The sequence below is a fragment of the Lupinus angustifolius genome, chromosome LG20 (genome assembly GCF_001865875.1).
Source record: "Lupinus angustifolius cultivar Tanjil chromosome LG20, LupAngTanjil_v1.0, whole genome shotgun sequence".
Taxonomy (NCBI): Eukaryota; Viridiplantae; Streptophyta; class Magnoliopsida; order Fabales; family Fabaceae; genus Lupinus; species Lupinus angustifolius.
The window spans coordinates 15,677,097-15,702,144 of record NC_032028.1 but is presented as its reverse complement, the minus strand read 5'-3'; the positions used below and the strand labels follow the sequence as shown (position 1 = coordinate 15,702,144).

General features: G+C 32.7%; 3 protein-coding genes across 4 annotated transcripts; 1 reads left to right on the top strand and 2 right to left on the bottom strand.

Moving 5' to 3' along the window:
• Window positions 1,493-4,352, top strand: LOC109335013 (heat stress transcription factor A-3-like). Its single transcript, XM_019571044.1, has 2 exons — window positions 1,493-2,268; window positions 3,167-4,352. The coding sequence occupies exons 1-2, from the start codon at window positions 1,810-1,812 to the stop codon at window positions 4,238-4,240; spliced, it is 1,533 nt and encodes a 510-aa protein (XP_019426589.1). The 5' UTR covers window positions 1,493-1,809; the 3' UTR covers window positions 4,241-4,352.
• LOC109336770 (ribosome production factor 2 homolog) lies at window positions 5,239-8,305 on the bottom strand. 2 transcript variants are annotated; one of them, XM_019573579.1, is made up of 7 exons: window positions 8,158-8,305; window positions 7,837-8,040; window positions 6,176-6,421; window positions 5,860-6,102; window positions 5,707-5,772; window positions 5,425-5,564; window positions 5,239-5,394 (listed from the first exon to the last, which is right to left on the bottom strand). In XM_019573579.1, exons 1-6 carry the CDS (start codon window positions 8,224-8,226, stop codon window positions 5,451-5,453), a joined length of 942 nt encoding a protein of 313 aa, XP_019429124.1. In that variant the 5' UTR covers window positions 8,227-8,305; the 3' UTR covers window positions 5,239-5,394; window positions 5,425-5,450. The 2 variants fall into 2 exon arrangements, with proteins under 2 accessions (XP_019429124.1, XP_019429123.1); XM_019573578.1 differs by having other exon boundaries at window positions 5,239-5,564.
• LOC109335289 (putative phytosulfokines 6) lies at window positions 11,901-14,510 on the bottom strand. The gene is made up of 3 exons (XM_019571419.1): window positions 14,199-14,510; window positions 14,005-14,081; window positions 11,901-12,220 (listed from the first exon to the last, which is right to left on the bottom strand). The coding sequence occupies exons 1-3, from the start codon at window positions 14,299-14,301 to the stop codon at window positions 12,113-12,115; spliced, it is 288 nt and encodes a 95-aa protein (XP_019426964.1). The 5' UTR covers window positions 14,302-14,510; the 3' UTR covers window positions 11,901-12,112.

The following is a 25,048-nucleotide window of genomic DNA, read 5'->3' as shown; positions in this document are numbered from 1 at the left end:
TTAATAGCGCTTGTTTAAGCAAGCGTGTTGTTAAATGTGTTATATTTAACAGCGTTTGTTTAAGCAAGTGTTGTTCTTTAACATCGCTTATTGAAGAAGTGTTATTAAATATATGAAGTATCGTCTTTAACTGTGGCGCTTTCTTCAATAAGCGCTGTTAAAGTAACACTTTTAACCGCGCTTGCATTAATCGCGCTTGCTTAAATAAGCGTCGTTAAAGATAACACATTTAACCGCACTTATTGAAGAAGTGCTGTTAAATATACGAAGTATGATCTTTAACATCGCTTTCTTCAATAAGTGTTGTTAAAGATAACACATTTAACAACGTTTTCTCCAATGAGCGCTGTTAATTCTTTTCCGCCTTATATTTAACAGCGTTCAACACATAAGCGCGGTTAAATGTGCGTTGTTAGATACCAATTCTGACGTATTTTAATCAACATGTTTGGTTAAAATTTGAAAATTTATGGAAATGATTTCAAAGTTTATTTGGTTGATGAAGAAGAATATATGTCATAATTCATAAAATACTTTGATTGAAAAGATAATAGAATTGCGTCTTAGGTTTTAGAACTAGCTTCTTTTTGTAATCATTTGGACAATTGTAGAAGAGACCGTTAATTATAAGACCTATAAGGAAAATGAATCAAATAGAGATTAGTCTAATTTTAGAGGAAGATAGAGGGCAAGAAAAATGTGGGCGAAATCATTTATATATTAATTCTTTGTCAATAAATACGATTGATATAGAACATTATAGCGTGTGCATCATTATATTCATATAGTTAACCTATCTTGTTAGTATAAAGGCCTGATTATTGTATTTGTTAAAAAATTAAGTAAAAACAATACTTTTCATTATTTTATTATAACAAATTTTTATATAAAATATTTAAGGTTACTGGATTGATATTTTTAAAAATATACTACGGTTAAAAATAACACCATAGAAAACATATTTTCTATTATTATTAATTATTATTATAATTTACATTTTGGTGACGTGATTATTTTATTGTCATACTATTTATATACATCTTGCATTTATGGAGAATTCTTTTTGTTTTTTTTGGAAAGGTGGAGAGAAAGTTAGAGAAGAACATTTTTGTAGTTACATTGTGCTATTACAATGGAAATATAATATACCTACATTTGGAGGTGAGAATGAAAATGTAACAATAATTACTTTTTAAAATATAACTCTTTTCTTAGAATTTTTTTCAAAACTCATGAGAATATGTTATTCCTATATTTACATTCCACTAATAACCAAGATGCATTAAAACAAACACCCACTACATTATTTTGGTTTGGTAACATAAAATCCTATTAAAAGACAAGACATCTGAAAAAGTCAATACAGAAACAAAACTATAACACTTTATGATTGGCTAAGACATTACCTTAGTCCTTAAGTATTTATTTAGACCATAAATCCCATATACCCGACCGAAAAGGTCACTTTGACTCTCAATAAAATCTATGCCAACTAGAACCACAACACTATCTGTTCCAAAAAATATCTAGCCACCACAAACCAACGTAACTACCCAGAAACAACCTCAACCTATAGGTCGGTGTTTCTCACTTCAAAATCATCACTTAAATATAAATATAACCCAATGGCTTTTTTCTCTCACACCCATCATCATAGCTCTATTGCCCTTTTATTTTTCTTATCCAGCTCTTCTTCTTCTAACATTTTTACCACTCTAGCTCCAAACACCTCTTTAATACTCGAAACGAATCCGGTAAAAACAGTTATTTCTGTTATTTTTTGCTGATATAATTAGAAAGTCTGTTAAGATGGATACAAACAAAAAGAACTCTTGTAATTCGAATGGCAAAGGTCTAGCTGAGAGTGAAACCTCTCAGTTAGGTTCTGAACAATTTGCTTCGGCTTTCGATGCGACCGCCTTTTCTGAACACTTTAATTCATCTCTGATGGATTTTGAAGTGTTTTCAACCTTGATGAACACGCCACCAATGCAGCCGAGTTCTCAAGAGTTTGAGAACATTGGTATGCCAGTGTCAGTGTCATCATTGCCCGAGCCACTTGATTGTTTGAAAGGAAACATGGTTCCTTCATTTTTGTCCAAAACCTTTGACCTCGTGGATGATCCGGGTTCGGATCGGATTATATCGTGGGGTGCTAATGGCGCGAGCTTCGTTGTTTGGGACCCTTTGGAGTTCTCAAGATTTGTCTTGCCTCGGAATTTCAAGCACAACAATTTCTCAAGTTTTGTTCGCCAGCTTAATACTTATGTGGGTATTGCTTTAATAACATAGCCTATGGCAGCTGCAGAAAAAGCTTATCTAAAGCGAGTTTGTCTTTAAAGTGAGCAACTCAAATTGAGGTTTCAATTCATTTTACGAAATAAAGTTTTACATGCTCACTTTGAAGACAACCTTCACTTAGAATAGCCTTAACCAATAATGGCTGCAATCAACTGTATGTAACTTTTTTATGTTCATTTTTTTCAATTAAGTTTGGTAAAGATCAGTTATGTATATTTTAATTGAAGAATCTGAGATGTATCAAGTGGAAATGTGAATAATTTTTGAGGTATTGTTGCTGATGTAAAGGGATTTTATTTGTGTATGTCACTTTGTAATGGTTGAACTTGAATGTATATTTTGGTATTTTATCCACACTTGCTATCTTCATGTGTGAACTATCAGGTTCAGTTGGTACTGTTAGTTTGGCTTGGCATGAAGCCTTTATTACTATTGCTAATGGATCTGAACACTAAGAATATGGTTCAGATGAATTGTAATTGCATTGTAGTTAGGATTGAGAGAGTTCTACTGCTGGAACTAGCTATTACTATTGCTAATAGAAGGGATTTCATCTTCCACAGGTACACTACTCCGGGTTTCTGTGAGATGTTTGTTTGTATGTATGTCGCCGGAATTTTAGATTTTTTGCTGAATTGTATACCATCTTGGAATATTTTATGATGCTTCTGTTGAGCTAGTTTTGGATTCAAAATTTTTGTTCTTCCTCATATCATTCCATCTGCTAATAATAACTTAATCATGGTGTGCCTAAATGATCTTGCCTCCTTTGTTAGTATTTGTTCGGTCTTTCCTCATCATCTTTGCTTTGGGACTTTATATTTCTGCTCCATTCATTCTCAAGTCACTTGGTGTTTATATCCAGGGATTCCGCAAGATTGACACTGATAAATGGGAGTTTTTTAATGAAGCTTTCCAGCGAGGGAAGAAGCATTTACTGAAGAACATCCAAAGGCGAAGATCACAACAATCTCAACCGGTTGGGAGCTATCTTGGGCTGTGTACTGATTCAAGGAAGTCTGGAGTTGAGGTTGAAATAAACAGGCTGAGGAAGGAGAGGAGCATGTTAATGAAAGAGGTGGTTGATTTGCAGCAACAACAGCGAAGAACGGTTCACCATGCTGGAGAAGTGAATCAGAGGCTCCAATCTGCAGAGCAAAGGCAGAAACAAATGGTTTCTTTCTTGGCCAAATTATTTCAAAACCCGGCCTTTCTAGCTCGACTTACGCTTAAGAAGGAACAAAAGGAGATAGATTCCCCAAGAGTTAGAAGGAAGTTTGTTAAGCAGCACCAGCCTGAAGTTGGAACATCAGAGACTATGAAAGAAGGGCATATTGTGAGGTACCAACCTGATTGGAGAAATATAACTATCTCTCCGGAAACTCCAGAAGTTACTCCAGGTTCCATTGAACACTCACCTCACTACCTTTCGCAGGATTTGGCAACAGAAATTAATGCAGACACCAAAAATCTGACTCAACAAATTCAGAATATAGTAACAGATGAGTTGGCTGCAGTGCAAGATATCATGCCAACTCAAAAAATCATTGAAGGATCATCTAGCTTTGGACTTAAAGATCACCTTTTCAAAGGGAAAAATGTCATGAGCCCAAATGAAGAAGTTTTTCCGGAGTATTTTGTTTCCTTTCCGGAGTTTCCCCCTCTTGGAACTGAAAGCATTATCAAGCAAGAAGACATATGGGACCCTGACTTCAATATTAGTGGTGCTGCTTCAAGCTGTGGGAATGATCTATGGGGTAATCCTATCAATTACCATGTTCCAGAATTTGAAGTGACAAGTGGCATATCAGACTTCTGGGACATTGGCTCAGGAAGTTTCGGCATCGATAAGTGGCTGGTTGATGATGAAACTCCTTTTGATGAAACAGTTACTCGAGCTGGTCAGCGAAAAGATGATAGATCTAAGAATGATCCATAAGGCTTCATCTGCTTCTGCACTTGCAGCCCTTGGATACTTGCTTGTGTTTATAGTTATTGGGGTCCAATAATTGAACAATTTGATTTATAAACAATATTCATTTATTAGCTTCCATTCGTTCTTCATTTCCAATTCTTTGGGCATCAACTTTCCAAATGTCAGCTATTTTTATTTTTTTTGATTAATGGATGAAATGGGGGAATACAAGTGTGATAGAGTATATAAATACATGCTGTAATAATCAAGAATTCAATTGAAACCTACAACTGACATGTTCATTACATATCAAAAGACTATGCATGTTTTTCTTCTTACAAATTACATATCAGATGACCATGCACTTTTGGAGTTTCTTGAATTTGCAGGAAAAATTATACATTTATGACTCATTCCTTCTCTAATGTATATTTGCACATTTTTATCACAACATTTGAGAATAAGGGCTCCCAAGAGGTAGCTCTTTCGACGGAACTTGTGTTGTGTAAAACTTGTAGCAGGTAAGGGATGTGGGTCATTTATGTTGTTGACTACATCAGAATCTTCATTGAAGATATTATGTCCACATGAATCCTAATGAAGGCTCACCAGATTGTTTTGAACTTTTGATCAAGTGCCTCACCTGATATTTGATTCCTTTTATTGAAATTTTAGGGCAAAAAGAGTTGAATTAATAGATTTGAGGAAAGAAAATGGTCAAGTCATTAAATCCATTTCTTCTGTTCTGGAACAAGTAAAATTGAATTAGCTTTCTAGCTTCTTTTATAGGGGTAAGGATTAATATGAAGAATAAGCACAGAAGAATTAGATCACACACTGAGTTTACATTCTCACTTTGTCTAAGTTAAATGCTTCTCTAAACACATGTATCTTACTCTGTTTAGACATCATAAAATGCTTTGAAACTTTTAACAGACTTGGGTTCAAGGTAATGATCATAATGAATACATACAGAAAGGAAAACAAGTCTATCACTCAGGGTCTTCCAGGAAGTCTCTATATAAAAGTAATTTAAGTGTGGCAATATTTGAAGGGAAAGAAATTACAGTGACTAAATAGAATGGTGACAAAATTCCCCCAGATAGGTGAAAATCTAGAAAATTCCCGACCCCTAAGAAAGCATGCAGTTTAATACGATTTGATCTTACAATGGATCACTTCATAACCAAAAACTTGGGGGAGAGAACATATGTAATTTAGAATATATCAAGATTCAAGCATCTTCCTTCCTCCTTTTGGCATGTTCATCACCATGGTTTTTCCGCTTGGCTTCTCGGCGCTCTCTCTTCACTCCCTTTGATTTATTTGGCAAAGCCATTTCTCCAATCTAAACAATCATAAATTGATAAATTGGTTAGGTATCCTAAAAGTGAACTGAAAAAGAAAAGTAACATGCACAGTCCATGTACTTCTAATGATAGAAATGAACTCAAACAGTTGATACAATGAACAAAATTAGTCTTTCTTACCTTCTGATCTGGAACATAAATATTTCCAATCTTTCCTTGTAACACATCCTTCTTAACATTCTTCTCCTGTGAGCATCAGAACAAGTAAAAATTTAGATATAAAACTTCATTTTACATTACTATATAAAGTAGAGATTTAGAAATTCTGCTAACCTTTTTCTTCGGCTTCTCCCTTGAAGTTTTCATGGCTTCCTTCCTCAAACCATCATTAGGAAGACGATGCCGACGAATTACCAGATCCATGGAAGGGCCAATTTCTACCAATTCCATTCTGGGCACAATGGTACCTGACTTTTTCAGCCGCAATGCACAGTGTGTAAAAAACACCCTGTTTGGAGATACAGCAGAACATACATATGCACGGTCCACCCCAGCAAGATTTAAATTCTCCACAACCTGCATTGATTGAGTCCATCATTCGGCTCCAGTTGACAAATATATCTATAAACTAAGGGAAGAAAAAATTCACCTCTCCACGAAGAAGATCAAGCAAAACTTCCTTCAAATGTTTTAGTTCTTCCACATTTTCAAATCCTTCCCCTATAAAAGCAATTAAAGGCTTTGACCCTTCCTTTGGAGTTATTTTTTTATCATAAGTAAATGACTCCATGGGTTTAAAATTTTCAACCCCAACTTCTACTAGATCATAGATATGGTGATCATATGTTCTCCCTATAACAAGGTTGTCAGGTCGCTTCTTTGAGTGAGATCCATACTGCATAACACAAGCAGCAAAAACCATTGAGAAATTGCTGTGCATCTAATGTTTGTAACTCTTATAATGTTTGAAATAAAGAACTAAATGAACTTGAAGAGGAAGATGGAGCGAAGCATATTTTAAGATGTCAACAGCTATCATATAGAAACATCTATTACTAGGATTCGACAAAATGGGCCTTGCATCACGAAATACTAGTTAAACTAACACAACCTGAAGACAAATGAAGTAGCCCTTGATGCTCTATGAAACTAAAATGTCTTTCGTACCAAATATCACCAAGTTCAAATAGCATAAGAAATATACACTGGCTCAAATTCTAAACCATGAGAACAAAAATACTTAAAGATGGTGAACAGGTCAAGGTGACTAAATTTCATTCTTTAGCACGAGCAAGGACATGTCAAAATTCTTATAAGTAGCACCGATTTTGGGGCTTAAATTTAACAGTAAAATTTTAATCAATTCTGTTTTGGAGAAAAGAATGTTCAGCAGAAGCACAAAGGAAACCAAGAACTTCAATCGCCATACAATTACCACAAAAAACTCCATATATAAAAGATGACATCAATGATGTAAAAAATCCCATGAATTGCAAAAGGATTCTCGAAATCCTAATCCTAAGTAGTTCATAAAAGAGTGTTGCTATTGACACTCATAAAAGTCCATTTGCAAGTTGAGTTTTGGAAGGAAAGGAAAAGGAATGTTGAGTCATCTCACAAAGACTTTCATGGCTCTGAAGATTTCTCTTTCCCTTCCTTACCCTCCAAAATCAAACTCGCAACCGACCCTAAGGCTATGTTAGGAAGTCTTGTTTTGGAGGGAAAGGGAGGGGAAGATTATGAACATAGTCTCCCTTGTTTGGGAGTTGAGGGAAAGAGAGGGAGAGATTTTGAAGGTTTTCTGGAGCCCTCTAAAACCCTTCAAATGCTCATTTTTCATGGTTCCCTAATTTGGGAGACAAACATATCAAAGTAAGTAAATGCCTTTAGTAAAAAAAATTAATTACATTATGTTCATTTTCCATTGTTAATTAGATTTGTGAAGGAATGGTAAAACAGTATTCTTGCATTATCATTACTTCAATCTCCTCCCATCTAAATTTCATAGTCTCAAACAAGGGAGAGGTTTTGCTCGATTTGTCTTTCCTTCCCTTCCCCTTCCCCCTCCTTCCTATTCCCCTTCCCTCATAACTCCCAAACATAGCCTAAATGGTTATCCGGCTATCTGCACTCCATAACTAAATTAAAATCTAATATTTTGATTAGTAAGAATTATAAATAAGCATCTACTGGTGTCAATAGGATCCTCCTTTCATAAAACATATCATTACATTATCCTACACCTATCATAAACCAAAAAAGAAAATGGCAAAACATCTTAGGGTTCTAAATTAATCAAAGATCACTCACCACAAAGATGCTGCAATCCGTCTTGAGAGAAAAGAACTCAAGAGAAGTTTCACCTCCACTTTCAAATGGCTTAATGTTCTCATTTTTGCGGCTGTATTTGACAGCACTCTCCTTCTTCAGTTGAAATATCTGAGTCAAAACAGCATTCAACACGCCGCTAGTCTTCGTCCCGTGCAGTATAAGCGTCTTCTTCCCTGACTCAACCTGCAAATCACAATCAGTAACATTAAATTACAATTTATGAAACTGTTGTCACAGGTTCTAATTCCGTAAGGTAAGTGAGAGTCTCGTGCCCTGCGCCACCTTTTTTTATATACTTACGAGTTTGGGAGCACGTTTCTCAAGCTCACGTTTTCCTCTGCGAGTCTTGGCGGTTTTAATTTCCAACATGGTTGAGAGTTGGAAATTGAAAGGGAGAGAGGAGAAAGAGGGTATGAGAATGTGGCTGCTGCTCAGTGGGTTTTAGTTTAGGTTAGGGTTTTGTGTAGTTTTATCGATGGCGTGGTTTTATTTATTTTCCTATGTTTCTTATTAGGCATTGTGGCTGGCCCGCAAAATAACAATTCAACTTTATTATATTATCTTCAATTATTAAAAAAAATTTAGATTTCATACATTATTTTATAATTTATTATAATATTATTTTTTTCATAATAATAAATATTATTTTTATTTGGGTTTTATAATATTTACCTTTTTTCCATAATATTTATCTCTTCTCATTTTCCCTTGGTTAAGAATAAAAAATAAGAATAACACAGTCGAGAATAAGATAAAAATATTATTGTTTCATTAAAAATAACCTTAAAAATAATTATTGTGGTTACTCTTAGCTAACATTATTATGTCTCTCTATGCTTCTTATGTTTGTGGGTATTCTTATTGGACTAATTTAATGTGTTAAAAGATAAATTTATAATCTAATATGATTTGTTTAATTTTATATTATAAATGTTTCTTTTTTGTTGTTGATCTGTATAGTTATTTTATATTTATCAAAGTTTGTCCGTGGTGGTTTATTAGCCTATTTTTAAATAGTAAAGTATGAGAGTATGTTTGGTAGAGGTAAACAAGCATATGGAGTGCTGTTTGATTTACCATTATTAATTACCACTAGGTTTTTTCTTTATTAAAAATAACCAAATAAAGATTGTCTAGTTTTTATCTTTGAAATCTTTGTATACTAATCATACTATTGATTTGATGAAGTTAACAAAAGGTTAGAAGGTTTTGGAAACCATATGGATATAGAGGGTGAAGCAAGAAAGTAATTTCACATCTTTAGGGTATAAAGTCATATTAATGGTTTCAGACAGAGAAAAAATGTTGATTTCAGTGAGATTTTTCTCTCATAGTGAAAATATCATCCATTACAATCGTATTGGATTTGGATGATACTCTTGATTTGAAGGTAACACAAATATATGTGAAAACTACTTTCTTTTATGGTGACTTGGAGGAAGATATTTACATGAAGCAACCTGAATGTTTTCTTGTTGACGGCAAGGATGATTGCCTGTATAGGCTAAGAAAGAGCCTATGTGATTTGAAGTAAGTTCTGTGACAATGGTACAAGAAGTTTGAGCTTGGTATGTGTGAGCGAGGCTACAAAAAGACTACTTCTAACCATTGTATCTTCATGAAAAAATTTGTTGATGGTGATTTCATTATCCTGTTATTTATGTTGACAACATGTTTATTATTGGGGAAAATGTTTCCATGATTGACATGTTAAAGAAGCAATTAGGTGAATCATTTCCTATGAAAGACATGAGAGATGTTAAGTAGATTCTTGGTTTAAGAATCATGTGAGATGGGCAAGAAAAGAAACATTGACTGTCACAGGAACACTATCTTAAAAAAGTGTTACAAAAGTTCCATATGGAAAATGCTAAGAAGGTAAACACTGCTCTTGCTACTCATTTTAAATTGAATTCTAAATAGAGTTTTTCAAATGAAGCTAAAAAATTAGATATGCAATGGGTTCCTTATGTATCTTTTGTGGGCAATTTGATATATACAATGGTTTGTACAAGACTAGATATTGTACATGCTATTCATGCAATTAATAGAGTTCTGTCAAATTTAGGTAGAGAGCATTGCAATGTTGAGAAATGGATTTTATGGTACCTTCATGGATTTTATGGTACCTTTATGGTATTTATAGTTTGAGACTTTGCTTTGGAAGTGATAAAATTACTCTTGTGAGCTATACTGATTTTGATATTGTTGGAGATATTGATTCAAGAAAGTCTACCTCAAGCTACTTGATTAAGTTTACAGGGGGAGTTGTGGCTTGACAATCTATATTATAGAAGTGTATTGTATTGTCCACTATCAAGGCAGAGTTTATTGTTAATACAAAAGTATGCGAGGAGTTGCTTTGGGTGAAAAAACTATTGTAGGAGCTTCATTTTGTCAATGACAAATATTTACTATTTTGTGATAGACAACGTGTAATTCGTCTTGGGAATTATTCAACTTTTCATTCTAGGTCCAAACATATTGATGCGAGGTATCATTGGATATATGATGCTTTGGATGTTAGGTTGTTAGAATTGGTCAAGGTTCATACATATGATAATGGTGATAATATGATGACTAAGGCTTTACTAATATTGTAGTTTAATTTAAAACTTGTTGTGAGATCGCCAATTTGGCGGTCATCTCCATACAATTTTGAGGTTGAGATTTGTTGGGTTTTGGGCTCCCTTCCTATATGTAGAAAGACCCAATTGTTTTAAGCTCACTTTCACCACTTAACCTAGTGGATAAGGGTTATATTAGAGTAAGAGAGTGCATTCAATTTAGGGAAAAGAGGCAATAGAAAAGTAAGAAAGAAGAGAAATCAATCACACTAGAACTTAGAGTAGTTGTGGTAGATTCGTTATTATGTCTTCGTTTACCGTTGGATCAGGGAGAAATTTGAACATTAGTTTCAAAGCTCCTGGTACTTCATTTTGAACGGCTGGATCAGTGAGAAGTCATCTATGGCGGGAGAAATCAGACAATCATAGTAGCTATTTTTTTGGTTTTTTCTACTTCTATTTATTGTTGTTTGCTTATTATTAAGCAAAATATGTAATATATTTTAGACACTCTTGTACTCCTATTTTGGTCACAATGGAGCTTAGTTGACTTGCTTTTGCTCATAATTTTATGAGAACATTTTCCAGCTCCACATAGATTCTTATAAGTTGAAGAAATTATTATTCGCTATATATACTTTAATAAAGTTGTTACTATACTGAATTTCCCTCGATACTCAATTTTGGAATCCTTTCTATACTAATGTCCTCCTTGTGTTGATAAAAGATAAATGAATTGTTTTCAAATTTGACCTTACTATTTTGTTAGTGTGTTTCAAAAATGGAGAATAGATGAATTAGTGGCTAATATGATACTTACAAAATTCTTGAGCGACTAAATGAATGTTTTTTGGACCTGGTGAGGAGGGAAGAAGATGACACAAAACAAAATCTTTTTGTGCATTTAATTTATAAAACTCAATTATGACCGAAATGACATTGTCTTGGTGACCGAGCATAAATCCACATATGTCCACATGTACAGAAACGTGTCACATTGCCCATTTTGTTATCGTTTAAAAACGCAGGTTGGTGGTGGGAAAAAGGTCAATAATGGTTTAAAAATTAAGAATTGAAATGATAATTTAAATTTATTATAAACTATTTTGATATACATAGAAAAATCATGAAATTCCAAATAGGTGTTTACTCTTGATTACTCTCCTAAGTTGTAACATCAAAATGACAAGGTTAGGAATTGCTAGGTATTTTTTAATGTAAAAAACACATGACTGATAATGGGCCTCGAGTATATATAATTATATATAAAGTGCATTCTAAATCATTAACTCCGGCCGAGTTGAACATCTATCCATAGTTTTCACGACACAAAATTTGAAGCAACGCAAACCTATTGTTTTGTTAACCTCGGAGACGTTTAACAATTAAATGTTTTTCTGATCATTCATGTCAAGTAATACATGAAGTGCCATGTTTTATGGGATAGAAGATGTTGTTCCACTCTACACATTCACATAAATCTTTAAGACCCTATTCATGTGATGAATTCAACATCTCTCTGTAGCTGATGTAGTAACTGATAGTTGCCTTGTTCATATTTAACAAAAGTCACAATTTGAACATTGGAAACACAGAACATGGACATAGCTTTATTTTATATCTCAGACTTATTGTAGTTTCATTGATATATAGATTCATGCTTTAACTAAGGAGCAAATTAAAATGATTCAAGGATTATGATGTTCGGTGTAGATGTAATCCAAGTGGGCCTCTGCAATCATCCTTCTAGTCAAGCATTCTTCATCATTCTCATTGCACTTCTTTGAATCTGTTAGCTGTATGAAATTGCATCTAATTAGGGGGAAAATCAAAGATAAAATAAATAAGGAATTCAAAGTAAATAATTTCATGTTACTTACGTGTACATGAAAAGGAGCATTCATGATTTTAAATTATAGTTAAGATAACTTGACATTTATTACCCTCTACTACGTCAGAATTGATATTTAACAACACTTATTTAAATACACTTATATGTTAAACGTTGTTAAATATAAGGCGAAAACACTTATTGAAGACAACATTGTTAAAGGTGTTATCTTTAACCGCGTTTATCGAAGTAAGCGCTGTTAAATGTCATACTTCATATATTTAACAACACTTCTTTAATAAGCATCCTTAAATGTGTTATCTTTAACATTGCTCATTGAAGAAATCGCTATTAAATGTGTTATATTTAACCGCACTTATTGAAGCCAGCGCCGTTGAAGGTTATACCTTTGACGCTTGTTTTAGTGAGCGGAAATTTTTTCAAATTCAAAAACAAAACCTTACAATATAATATATATCACTCAGTTTATTATTTCTCTTACTTTTCTTCTTCTCCATATCTTACTTTTTTTCCTCTTTTGTTTTTAGTTTTTCTAAGCAAGCAAGTTATCGATTTTTGGTTTTTCTCTTCAAGCATAAGATAAACCATTATCTTATTTTAGTTCATTTATCTCTCTCTTCACTAATAGTGTGATCTTTATTTGTTGTGAAGTTATGCAGCTATAGTGAAGTTATCGATTTTTTGTTTTTCTTTTCAAACATAAGGTAAATCGTTATCTTATTTTAACTCATTTCTTTTTCTTTTCACTAATAGTGCAATCTTTATTTGTTGTGAAGTTATGCAGCTATGGTGTTATAGGTTTTTGGCTATGGTGAACATTGGAGGAGAAATAATGAACAATTTCTATAAGATCTCATTACTCATATGTTATTTTATAATATTGGAATATGTTAAGGTTGAATGTAGTTAAAGTCGTTGGTGATTTAACAAATCTATTGTAAATGTGGTGGAGTTGGACATGCTTGTCATGTGTTTGATAGAATGTCTAGGAGAGATATTGTCTTATTTAGAAGTAGACATTTAACAATGCTTGCTTTAGTGAGCGCGGTTAAATGTCTACTTTATACACTACAGCGCTACAAAAACCGCTGTTGAATATAAACTTATGTACTACTCCACTCACATAGAAAGCGTCACAAAAGCACTATTAACTGACAATTTTAAGCGCAGTTGTTATGCTATTCTAGCATAGTGCTCACAATCAAACGGAGAAAATATGATTGCAAAGACAACCAAAATAACCAATAAGACATTGGTCTAGTGATATAAGGTCAAAAGATATATGATTCGATGTCTGAGATAACACTTGCTAGGAGTGACAGCCATGAACCCAAAAAATGGTTAATTCTTTATCCAAAAAGGTAAAAAATACCCTTAATAATACAAGAAAAAAGACAACCAAAATCATAATAGTACAACAATATCATGTGACTATATCAGGTGACATGGTTGCAACATCTTTGTTGAGACTGCTATTTCAACCACATTAGGGCTGCAATTGCAAACCATATTGACATGTGTCAACCATTCAGCCCACAATACCTATAAATAAAGTTTTAAATTACGGTTGCAAACAGTTTATCGGAATTATAAACAAATACGGATAAAAGTGATCACAATTTGACCAAAATGGTCATCGCAACTACAATTACCATTAAATCCATTACAAATGAAGTGTAATTTAAAACCATGTGCCATTACCTACAAACAAAAGGGATAAATTCTTACCTCGTCCATATCATCTCTTAAATCTGCTGCATATGCGTGACCAAGAATGTTATCACTGACCTTCTGTACTTTTTCACCTACATATGAAGTTGTTCCAAACTCAGAAAATAGCTGACTGAGAAAGGAAAGTGAACGAAACAACAAATACCAAGAAAGCAGATATATATAGACTAGAAATTGTAATAATATGTTACCTTGTTTTGTACCTTGTGATGGTACAAGGAGATCACGAGCTGAAGCTAAGAAAGATGAAAGAATAAGGAGAACAAAGAAAAGCAACACAATTTTATGCTTCATTTTGGAGAATAAGAGGTAGCAAGATAGAAATCAAAGTAAAAGAAATTTAGCAAGTATGTGAAACTAAGAAGGTGGAAGAAGGGAATAAATTAAGGGAGAAAATGCATAAATCAACCTAAATTTATGCTTTTGCAAGTATCTATGGTTGGCTATTTTTCTCCCTTAGGTTGATAAGTATGGTTAACGCCTAATGTTAAATTACTGGCACTGAAAAATTATCACACATTAATTTCACTTTAATCTCGATTGATACATCATTATTTTTAATATTAATTTTTATATCAAAACAAAATGTTTCAATATTATAGTTTAATATTATCTTTATATAAAAACTAAAAAAAAGTAATTTATAAGTAGTATTTACTAAATGATTTCATGTGGAAAGAGCCAAAATAGCTTTTGCAAAAGCTGCTCACTATGGTTTGAGTCACGTGGAGACTCTTCAAATAGTACACACCATAGAGCACCTTAGATGGGCCCTACCATTTACCATCTTTTTGTATAACTTCACATAACAATGACATCAACTATACATCCATGTGCCCTCTTCATTCTTCATGTTATAAGACCATGCTATCATTTTCATTTAAAGTAAAAATACAATAAGGATCACAAATACCATACAAAAAGATGTAGTAATTATTGTGTTTTTTTTGTAAATCCTCTCACATAGTAATAAATAAATCATTTTTTGACTCTCTCACCTTTAATCTTTGATATAATATTATACTTACATATCCATCGAATGAAACATTATACTACTAGACCAACATCTCATTGGTATAAATTTCGAAATATTTAAACCTATATAACAAAACATAATATATTAAAACATTAAATATATAATTAGTTTAAGATTAATATAAACAATAAAGTTAGAAATAATATTTTGAAGTTAATATGACTCATTTTAAATATAATAAAGCATCAATAATAAAGCATCAATGTTTATCTAATTATTCTTGTATTTTTATCTATAGTAACATTAAAAATAAAGAAAGGAATAAATAAAAAAGCTTACAAAATACAATTATGAATATTTTTCCAAAGTATTTGATTGGAATACATTATACATGTAAATAGGCTAAAAAGAAGCCAGAAAATTGAAACTACAATTGACCCATTATTGATTCAATTTCTATGTGGATCCATATTCCGCCAAATTTCTAATAGTATTCAAGAGCTTCCCCAAATTCAATACTCTGAATAGATACACACTCCACCAAATTTCTGGTGTCCTTCCTTCTTAGGCATGGTGGCACCATTTATCTCAGTATGAAGATAGAACAGAAATGGATTGTCATTTTCGTGGTGGTCCAAAATGGGGATAGAAAACAAGACGAATTAAAGTAACTGTGGAGTCAATGCTAAAAAATGAGTTACTCAATTTCTGCACACCCTTCTTTCTTCATATCTATTGTAGAAATTTAGGTGAGTGTGAAAAGGATAATGTTGTAGTCCAATTGTTATGCAATATTTGAAACAAACAATGGGAATGAAGAATAAGTGATAAAGAAGAGCTCAAAATATTTTATTAATGATGTTTAACCAATTGTGTCTATGTCACTTGAAACATTGAATAATTAATAATATATCAATAAAAATTAGGATTACAAATAATAGTCAAATGCCTCAAGCACAAGGCCTTATGCAAGCACACAATTAGAGTATACACAATCTACAACTAAGACACAAGACATAAACAAGATTTATTTAGAAACTGTGTGAACAAATAATATAACAATTAAAACTATAGTATTAGGAAATGACTCCTAGATTGTTTCCTAATGATTATATCTCAAGCAAAGGTTCAAATACTTTATACGCACGCACACAAGGGGTTTTTTGTTGTATGGTATGAACATAGAGCAATTTCAAAAACATTAATTAAGTAGTATAGTAAAGCGGTTAAAACCCTTTGGTTCGGTTGTTCACAACTTAATCCTCGATTTCAAAAGATCAATTTGAGATTCTAACTATTGACTTTCTAATTTGTTAGAATCAATTAACTAAGTGAAAATCAATTCACAATCCCATTAATTATCTAAGCGAAAATCATGGAATAATTAACAAATTCACACAAATTAAGTGTTCATGCACTATAGAATTAATCAACTAAGCAAAGATCAATTTACCAAACTTATTTCTAAGCAATGGAATTAAGCAAACCATCATCAGAAATAGGATAGAAGAAACCAATAGAAAAGAAATTAAAAATGCATTAGGAACAAAACCTGAAGAGTTGTGAAATATTCCCAAATGAATTTAGTTCAAAAATTTAGCTTTCCATAAAAATAGAAGAAGAAAACGAAACTAAAGAAGAAATCCTAGCACAAAAAAAAGGGGAAAACAAAACTAACTAAAAATTAATGTGTAAGTGATGGAATAGAATGCCATATGAATTACCTAAGCCTCCAAATAAGTAAAACTAACAATGGACCATAAACAATGAGTCCAAAACCTAAAATGAAATTACAAATAAAAACTCATAAATTAAAAATATAATCTTCACTTTAGCACATATCACCCACTTCTATAATACCCATAACGCCCTTGGTGCTAAATATGACATGAAAATAATAATATATTTAATCAGGCTAAATAATATCAAATTAACTGATTTTAGGAATAATAGTCTAATAAAATCTAAAATACTAAATCATGTCAAACAAAGTTAATTAGGCACCAATAATCATCAACAATGATAAAATAAGGTTATGGATAATATATGTCTCATCAAACACCCTCACTCTTAACCTTTTGTACTCCTGGGGAAAATCAAGAAATAATGTTATACTAACCAATATGCACTAAAGTAGTCATGTAAGAAAGTCACAAAAACTAGGAAATGCAACACCTAAAAAAGTCAAATACTTCACAATGAAATCTAGGAAATGCAAAGAAATAGGCAAAATCAAATACACAAAGAGTTAAAGAATCAAAGAATTAAGATGTCCATGAACATCATCCAATCAATTCAAGCATGCAAAGAAACCAATTGAATCAAGATGCGAGTCACAACGATGATAGAACCTCACAATATATGCTATCTAAAGTGTTTACACTCAAGCCATTTCATGAAAGTAAACACAACCATAAACTTGACAAGCCTCTAACTTCAACATCATAAACACATGCACATAAAGATCAAAAGAACTTTTCAAGGTTGTAATGGGGCCAAAGACAAGGTAGGATAAAATTTGGAATATGTGGTTAAAAACCTAAGGGAATAGAGGATCAATGGGGAATAAATAAAAAGTAATTAAAAATCAACTCCAAATTAAGTATAAGCAATTGAACCTCTAATTCCATTCCTGTTTATCTCACCTTTTATTCACTTTTGTTTCTCTTTTTGTTGTATTTATTTTTCGTTTTTTAATGGCAAGGCCACACTTATGTACACAAATGTATCAACCAATAGGACATAACTAATAATTCACACGAAATGAAGATCAATGCACCCTTACTTACTTAATACCCATTCCTAAAACAATTCTAAAGCTCCAAAATTCTCTAAGGTTAGGACAATCATGGTTTTTCACTTATAAGCTTGTAATGAGCTAAATAACAAGGAAGGAGATAAAAAAAAGGCTCCAAGGGGCTATGAAGGGATAAATTCATTCAAGGCAAACGTATATGGTTAAGTGGCTTATTCAAAAGAAATGCCTAAATCACTTCCATATGATCATGTGAATATCAAGTATCAACAAGAAACAAGTCAAGTTCTAGAGTGCAAGTAATCAACAATGCAATCACACATGAAGAAAATTAGATGACATATACCAATCCATCCACATTTAAGGCTCAAATTCTCACAAGGGACAAGTCTATCAGAATTGCTTCAACTTCCCAATTCTCAAAAGAAACTTGGTACACATGAATGCATGGATTCAAACCACAAGATATCATGACTTAATGAAAGAAAACATGAGAGAAAACATGAGAGAAAATGCCCAAAATCTAAGCAAAACCTAAAAATAAAAGAAAATCATGCATACACATAAACCTATGAACTACAAGTTACATTAATCTCCTCCCCACACTTAAACTACACATTTACCAGTGTAGCACAATCAAGAGATCTAGACATACATATCAACCAATAGAATTGGACAAGTGCAATAAAAGTAAAGGAGAGAAAGAAAACTAAGAAAACTCTCTAATTTATGGAGGGAGGAAATCAAACTCCCTATTTAGTTTGTCAACTTTTTGAGAAAGAACAACCCCTAATGCATAATTAGAAGCATCACACATCAACTCAAAAGGGACTGTCCAATCAGGTGTCTGCAAAACAGATAGAAATAAACTAACAGACATAGATTTAGATTTATCAACTTGCAGCAATTGGGTTAGTGCAATCTGACTCTATAACATTTGAATCAACAATAATATCCAGAAACTCATTAATACAAGAAGTACACATTTCAGAATCAGTGTATACATGACAAGTGTATAGGTTAGAGCAATCTGAATAAACAGTAATATCCAAAAACTCATCAATACAAGAACTACACATTTTAGAATCAGTGCACGCATGACAAGTGTATGAGTCTGTGAATGTTGGATAATCAAAATCATAAACAAAATCATAGATATGCTCATTAGTGAACTCATCAAACAAATCAATATGAAATACAAAATGAAGCTCAGATGGATGCTTCATATGATCAAAAATGTTAAATTGGGTCACTTTATCGCCAAATTCTATAGAAAGTATTCCAGCATGGGCATCTATCTTAGTTCGGGCTGTACTTAAAAATGGTTTCATCAAGTACGTAAAAATCAGTAGGGAAAATAACCACACTCGTAGGGAAAATTGCAGGGAAAATAAGTTGATCAACGAACCAATACATCCTCTATCAAACTAGTAGAATGTGTTGTACTCCTATTTTCTAATTGAATAATCACACCCGTAGATTGCAAAGATCCAAGTGATAGAGACTTAAAAATAGACATAGGCATAATATTACTTGAAGATTCTAGATCTAACATGACATATTCAAATTTTCTCTTAGCTATGATGTAAGGTACAATAAATGTATTTGGGTTCTTACACTTTTTAGGAATATGATGAACAAGTTTACCTATAAGTGTAGAAACATTTCTGCCTATGCTGATCCTCTCATTGTCTTTCAGCTTTCTTTTGTGAGTGCACAACTCCTTTAGAAACTTTGCATATTTTGGAATCTGCTTGATGCCCTCAAGTAGAGGTATGTTCACCTCTACCTTTCTGAATGTGTCCAAGATTTCACTGTCTACCTCTTTCATCTTCTCCATCTTCTTGCTTGGAATGAATTTTGGGGAAATGGAAGAGGAATGGAAAATGGTTGTTCCACAACACTTGAAGAAGGTTGACTTGTATAAATTTTTGTGCTAGTGTTCTCAATCTCTTCTAAAATAAGGTGCTTCCTTTTTTATGCAACTATATCATCTTCTTTCTGAAGGTCAGAATCTAGTGTATGTACTTCAATCTGCTTGCCTGACCTTAGGATAATGGCACTCACATTCGTTGGGTTGACCATAGTTTAGGAAAGTAGCTTGTCGGAATTATGAGACTATAATGTGTTCAATGAAGTAGCCATTTGTCCCATCTAGGTAGTTAGATCCTGAATGAAGGGCTCTTGTCTCTGAATGGATTCTCTAATTTCTTGCTGGAACTACATGTTCTGCATTGTCATCTACCTCATCCAATTCTTCCAATGAAGGCTCACTAGGTCCAGGTGGAGGTGCAAGATTAGTAATCACTTGTTGCTGCCTCTGTTGTTGGATTGAAGGTGACACATATGGTCTAAATTGTCCAACATTGTTCTCAAATGTTCCTAGAGGAGGTTGTGAAGGATCATACCACCTGAATTTAGATGATTTCTTCAACCACAAATATATTTGTTTGATGATAGATCATAATTTTGTTGTTGTTGAGGTCTGGTGTTGTAAATATTTGCAGCATAAGCCTTAGTTTGATCAGCAGTTTTGGGCTCTAGTAGAGAAGGACAAACATCAACATAATGATCATTTGAGGTGCTAATGCCACAAACTTGTGCAAGTGGAAGTTTTTCATGATTCATGGCTAATTGAGGGACCAAGGTGGCAAGGGAATCAATATTTTTCTCAAGATTGTCTTGCCTTAATGCATCTGTTAATACTCGATGCAAATAATATAATAATTAAAACTATAAAACTAGGAAGTGACTCTTAGGTCATTTCCCAATGATTATCTTTCAAGCAAATGTTCAAACACCATATATGCATGCACGCAAGGGGGTTTTGTTGTATGATATAAACATAAAGCAATTTCATAAACAATAGTTACGTAGTATAGTAAAGCAGTTAAATCCCTTTGGTTCGGTTGTTCACAACTCAATCCTCGATTTCAACAGATCAATTTCAGATTCTAACTATTGACATCCTATTTTATTGATAATCAATTAACTAAGCGAAAATCAATTAACAATCTCATTAATTAACTAAGTGAAAATCATGAAACAACTAACAAATTCACATAAACTAAGTGTTTATGCACTACTGAATTAATCAATTGAGCGAAGATCAATTTACAAAACCTATTTCTAAACAATGGAATTAATCAAACCATAATAAAAAATAGGATAGAAGGAACCAATAGAAAAGAAATAAAAAATGCATTAGAAATAAAACCTCAAGAGTTGTGAAATATTCCCAAATGAATTTAGTCCAAATACTTAGCCTTCCCTAAAAATGGAAGAAGAAAATGAAACTGGAGAAGAAACCCTTGCACAACAAAAAGGGGGGAAAAAGAAACTAACTAAAAATGTAGTATGTATGTGATGGAATAGAATTCCATCCAAATTCCCTAAGCCTCCAAATAAGTATAACCGAAAATGAGCCCTAAACAATGGGCCAAAACCTAAAACAAAATGACAAATAAAAACTCCTAAATGATTAAAAATATAATCATCACTTCAGGATATATCCTCCACTTTTATAATGCCAAAAATGCCATTTGTGTTAAAAATGATCTAAAAGTAAAAATAGATTTAATCAGGTTAAATAATCTCAATTTAATTCATTTTAGGAATAATAGTCTAATAAAGTCTAAAATACTAAATCATGTCAAACAAAGTCAATCAGGCACCAAAAATCATCAATAATTTATGAATAGTGGGTAATATATCTCTCATCACTATGTGTTGGTGTTGATCCACGAAAGTGGTGTCCGATACGGCCGAGCCATAGATCCCTGTGGAAGTTTATGTCTTGGGGCTTCTAGAGAACATGATAGTGGTGCTCCCGCGGTCTAGCCATGTTTTACTTTAATGCGTATGATCTACCATATTCAAAATCTTCACTTTAGCGAATATTAAAATCTTCACTTTAGCGAATATTTGACAACACTCTAATTGTCACAATGTAACTAAACTCCACATAATTTAATGTCTTAGCCTTTCCAATTTGACAACACTCTAATTGTCACAATGTAACTAAACTCCACATAATTTAATGTCTAACTCTCTTTATTATCTCCTCATCCATGTGGTAGTTCTCTCACCATTAAGTGTGAGTCTTGCACATTGCACCTTAGAGCGTGCTTCTCATTCAACGTTCAAGTATTTTTTATGGTATCACTAAAGACCCTTCTCCAAATTTTGCCATCATCCAATAGAAAACATTGCTTACACTTTGGTCACTAGTGGACACACTAAGGTCCACCAACAATCATACTCTTAAATATTCAACCCAACTAAACCATGGAACTTTCTTGGAAACATAATCAACTACAATGTACTATGCTTCATTGTCTAAAGTGACAATCATTGTTTACTATAACAATCATAGGTCAAAAGAACAATCATTCTTAACCTCGAATAGTACACTGCCACACATATTGCATCATTATCAACCAATGTCCATTCCACACCTTGAAGCTATTCTAATGCTTGTATCCACCTGTGTCTATGTCGATGTTCATGCTAAACCCAACATCTATTTCAACTAGCTCTCGTGTACACAACCGAAATTTATACTAATGTATGTGTCATACACCCTACTAATGGGCACATTCTATTGTGGATCTACTTGCAATAAGGTATATTTTCCATGTCGTTGTGGAAACATCATGGGGACACACCACTTCTCATCTTAGAGAAGATCATACTTTCTGATAGAGAGAGAAACATTGCTAACACCTGTCTTAGAGCTCGATCCTCCACTTGACCATATATCCAGTACATAACCTTCCTTTTTAAACTTATCCTAGTCTAATCCATATAATCTAGTTTATTCTCACACAATGCCTCCGAAAAACCTTGTTGAGCCAACATGTCCCTAACACTTTTTTACCACAATCCAAAGTAATTATTTTGATCGAACTTCTCCACCTAGAATTTGGCACATAGGTTTAGATCTATCTTATACTAATGACTCTTATATCAATTGTTGTGTAATGATCCAATCCATTGAGAACAAACAATCTAACAAATAACGAAGAATTAAGAATATAAAAGAACCTGAGAAAACTTATTTATGATGTTTATCCAATTCTACCTACACCCTTGTAAGCGTTGAGCAACAATCAATATATTATTAGATATTATGATTACACGCTCTAAAGGAATACCTCAAGCACAAGTTCTTCTTCCAACACAATTAGGGTATACAAAATACACACACACACATATATATATAGCCTACTATCAAAACCCAATACATTAATACTAAAGTTTGTAAATCATATTTATTAAATCGTCAATCAGTGCTAATCCATAATTTTGTTGGTCGCCACGACAAGCCCATGGGTCTCTATTTAATCCTCATGTGATCCGAATTTAGGATCACCCCTTATGGGTGTGCGACAAGTGCATTGCATAGGGCCCATAAGTAATAATGACTCAAATATTTTTTTTTATTCACACAACTAATTTTATCCATATGTCACAATTATGTTACTATTTTTTTTTTAAATTTGTTGTGTTATCAATTATTATTAATCTATGCATAAAATAGCATTAAATATTATGTTAATGATAATGATTATTCTTTTATAATATTATATTGTTGTTATAAAAATGGGATAAGAGTCTCGCCTAGATATTATGATTACAAGCTCAAAAGGAATACCTCAAGAACAAGTTCTTACTCCAACACAATTAGGGTATACAAAATACATGTATATAGCCTACTATCCAAACCGAATACACACTACAGCAAAACATCCATTTAGCCACGGTTGCAACCGTGGCTAATGTGCAAAAAAAACCATAGCTAAATTGAGTGGCCACACTTATTGTTGCCATGGCAAAGGGAGGCGTTGCTAAATATTAGCCACGATTAATATGTAATATTGGTACGCTTTCTCGTAATGTGGTAACATTTAGTTAGCCACGATCTAATTTATTCTGCTACGATACTGACCGTGGCTAAGCTATTGATTTTGATACACCACAACCGTGGCTAACTTGTTGATTTTGCCACAGCGAAACTGTTGCTAATTAAATTTATTTAAAGTTTTTTCATACATACTCCTATCCTCATCTTGATGTGCTGAATCTTTATATTAAATATTATAATGGTCATTTCTAATAAAATTAAATATTTGCTAGCTAATAATAATTACAGCAATTTTTTATAGATGTATCAGGACTTGATCAACAACTACTTAAATAATTAAAAACCAGTTACAAAAGGTTATGTAACTGTATCAATAATTCAATCTGCTAGTAGACAAAAAAATTGAAAATTGTATGGTTTCTATTAAAGCACCATATGGTGAATCACAAACAAAAACATATTAATTGATACATCATTGCTTGCTACTTAGGAATGAATTTCACATACAATTACAGGAATCTCAACTAATAGACAAAGAGAGATAATCTATTTTGTTGTAGAACCTTCTATTCTTCATTATCTTGATTGTTCTGGAACTGATGAAGAAATTCAAAGGACAAAGTTATTGATCATGGCAATGTAACTCTAACTTCTTTCCTATCATTACCATATGCCTGTAATTCAGAAGACCACCAATCAAATCATAAGAGTTGAATAAAGCACAAAATCTACTAATTCAATATTAACTCATATTTTAGTAGTATTTCTATTTAAAATAAGGTGTGCTTAGCATTTTCTTTTAACATAACACTAGTATTTACTATTGTAACCCATTCTGTTTTGCTAGGACACTCCCTTGTATACCATAACCTATGTTCTTTCTGACACTAATCCTTTGTTGTATCATTGGATTTCAAACATGCCACAAGTAAGAGTTGCACATGATGATTGGTACTAGTGTTAGAACTGTATATTATACATTACCATAAGCTCCATTTTGTAACACAATTTATCTAAACTATTGAAACAAAATGTAAACCTTATGTTGAAAATATTTGTGATCTTTTTCAACATAATTCTCAAGTACTCAATCCTGAGTAACTACATAGTATTTTAAACTTCAGGTTAAGGAATCAAGAAGCTGAAAGTTTGTCTTGGTAAAATTAAGTGTAACACTTTTCAATATATTTAGTACACCATTTTCTCATGCAAATTTTCTTTAGTGTATTCCTTAACGCATGCTCTTAAGTTAAGGGCACTGTTTAGTATAAAATAAAGTTCATATATGAGAAGTAAAAATCGGTTAAACTTTAGGAGATGATGCAGTAATGATAAGCATGCTGCTAAATGGTTATTTGTACCGAGGTATATGAAACATGAGAATGATGATAACTTCTGAAGTAGTTAATCTTAAGAAGGAGAAAATGTTACCTTGTTATTTTCA

What these genes read in the sequence shown, in the direction of transcription:
- LOC109335013 (XM_019571044.1), top strand. Translation starts at nt 1,810, where the DNA reads ATGGATACAAACAAAAAGAACTCTTGTAATTCGAATGGCAAAGGTCTA. An exon ending in TTCGCCAGCTTAATACTTAT is followed by an intron (nt 2,269 to 3,166) that starts GTGGGTATTGCT and finishes GTTTATATCCAG; the next exon opens with GGATTCCGCAAGATTGACAC.
- LOC109336770 (XM_019573578.1), bottom strand. Translation starts at nt 8,226, where the DNA reads ATGTTGGAAATTAAAACCGCCAAGACTCGCAGAGGAAAACGTGAGCTT. An exon ending in AGAAACGTGCTCCCAAACTC is followed by an intron (nt 8,041 to 8,157) that starts GTAAGTATATAA and finishes TGTGATTTGCAG; the next exon opens with GTTGAGTCAGGGAAGAAGAC. An exon ending in TTGATCTTCTTCGTGGAGAG is followed by an intron (nt 6,103 to 6,175) that starts GTGAATTTTTTC and finishes CAATCAATGCAG; the next exon opens with GTTGTGGAGAATTTAAATCT.
- LOC109335289 (XM_019571419.1), bottom strand. Translation starts at nt 14,301, where the DNA reads ATGAAGCATAAAATTGTGTTGCTTTTCTTTGTTCTCCTTATTCTTTCA. An exon ending in ATCACAAGGTACAAAACAAG is followed by an intron (nt 14,082 to 14,198) that starts GTAACATATTAT and finishes CTTCATATGTAG; the next exon opens with GTGAAAAAGTACAGAAGGTC. An exon ending in TAAGAGATGATATGGACGAG is followed by an intron (nt 12,221 to 14,004) that starts GTAAGAATTTAT and finishes AATTTCATACAG; the next exon opens with CTAACAGATTCAAAGAAGTG.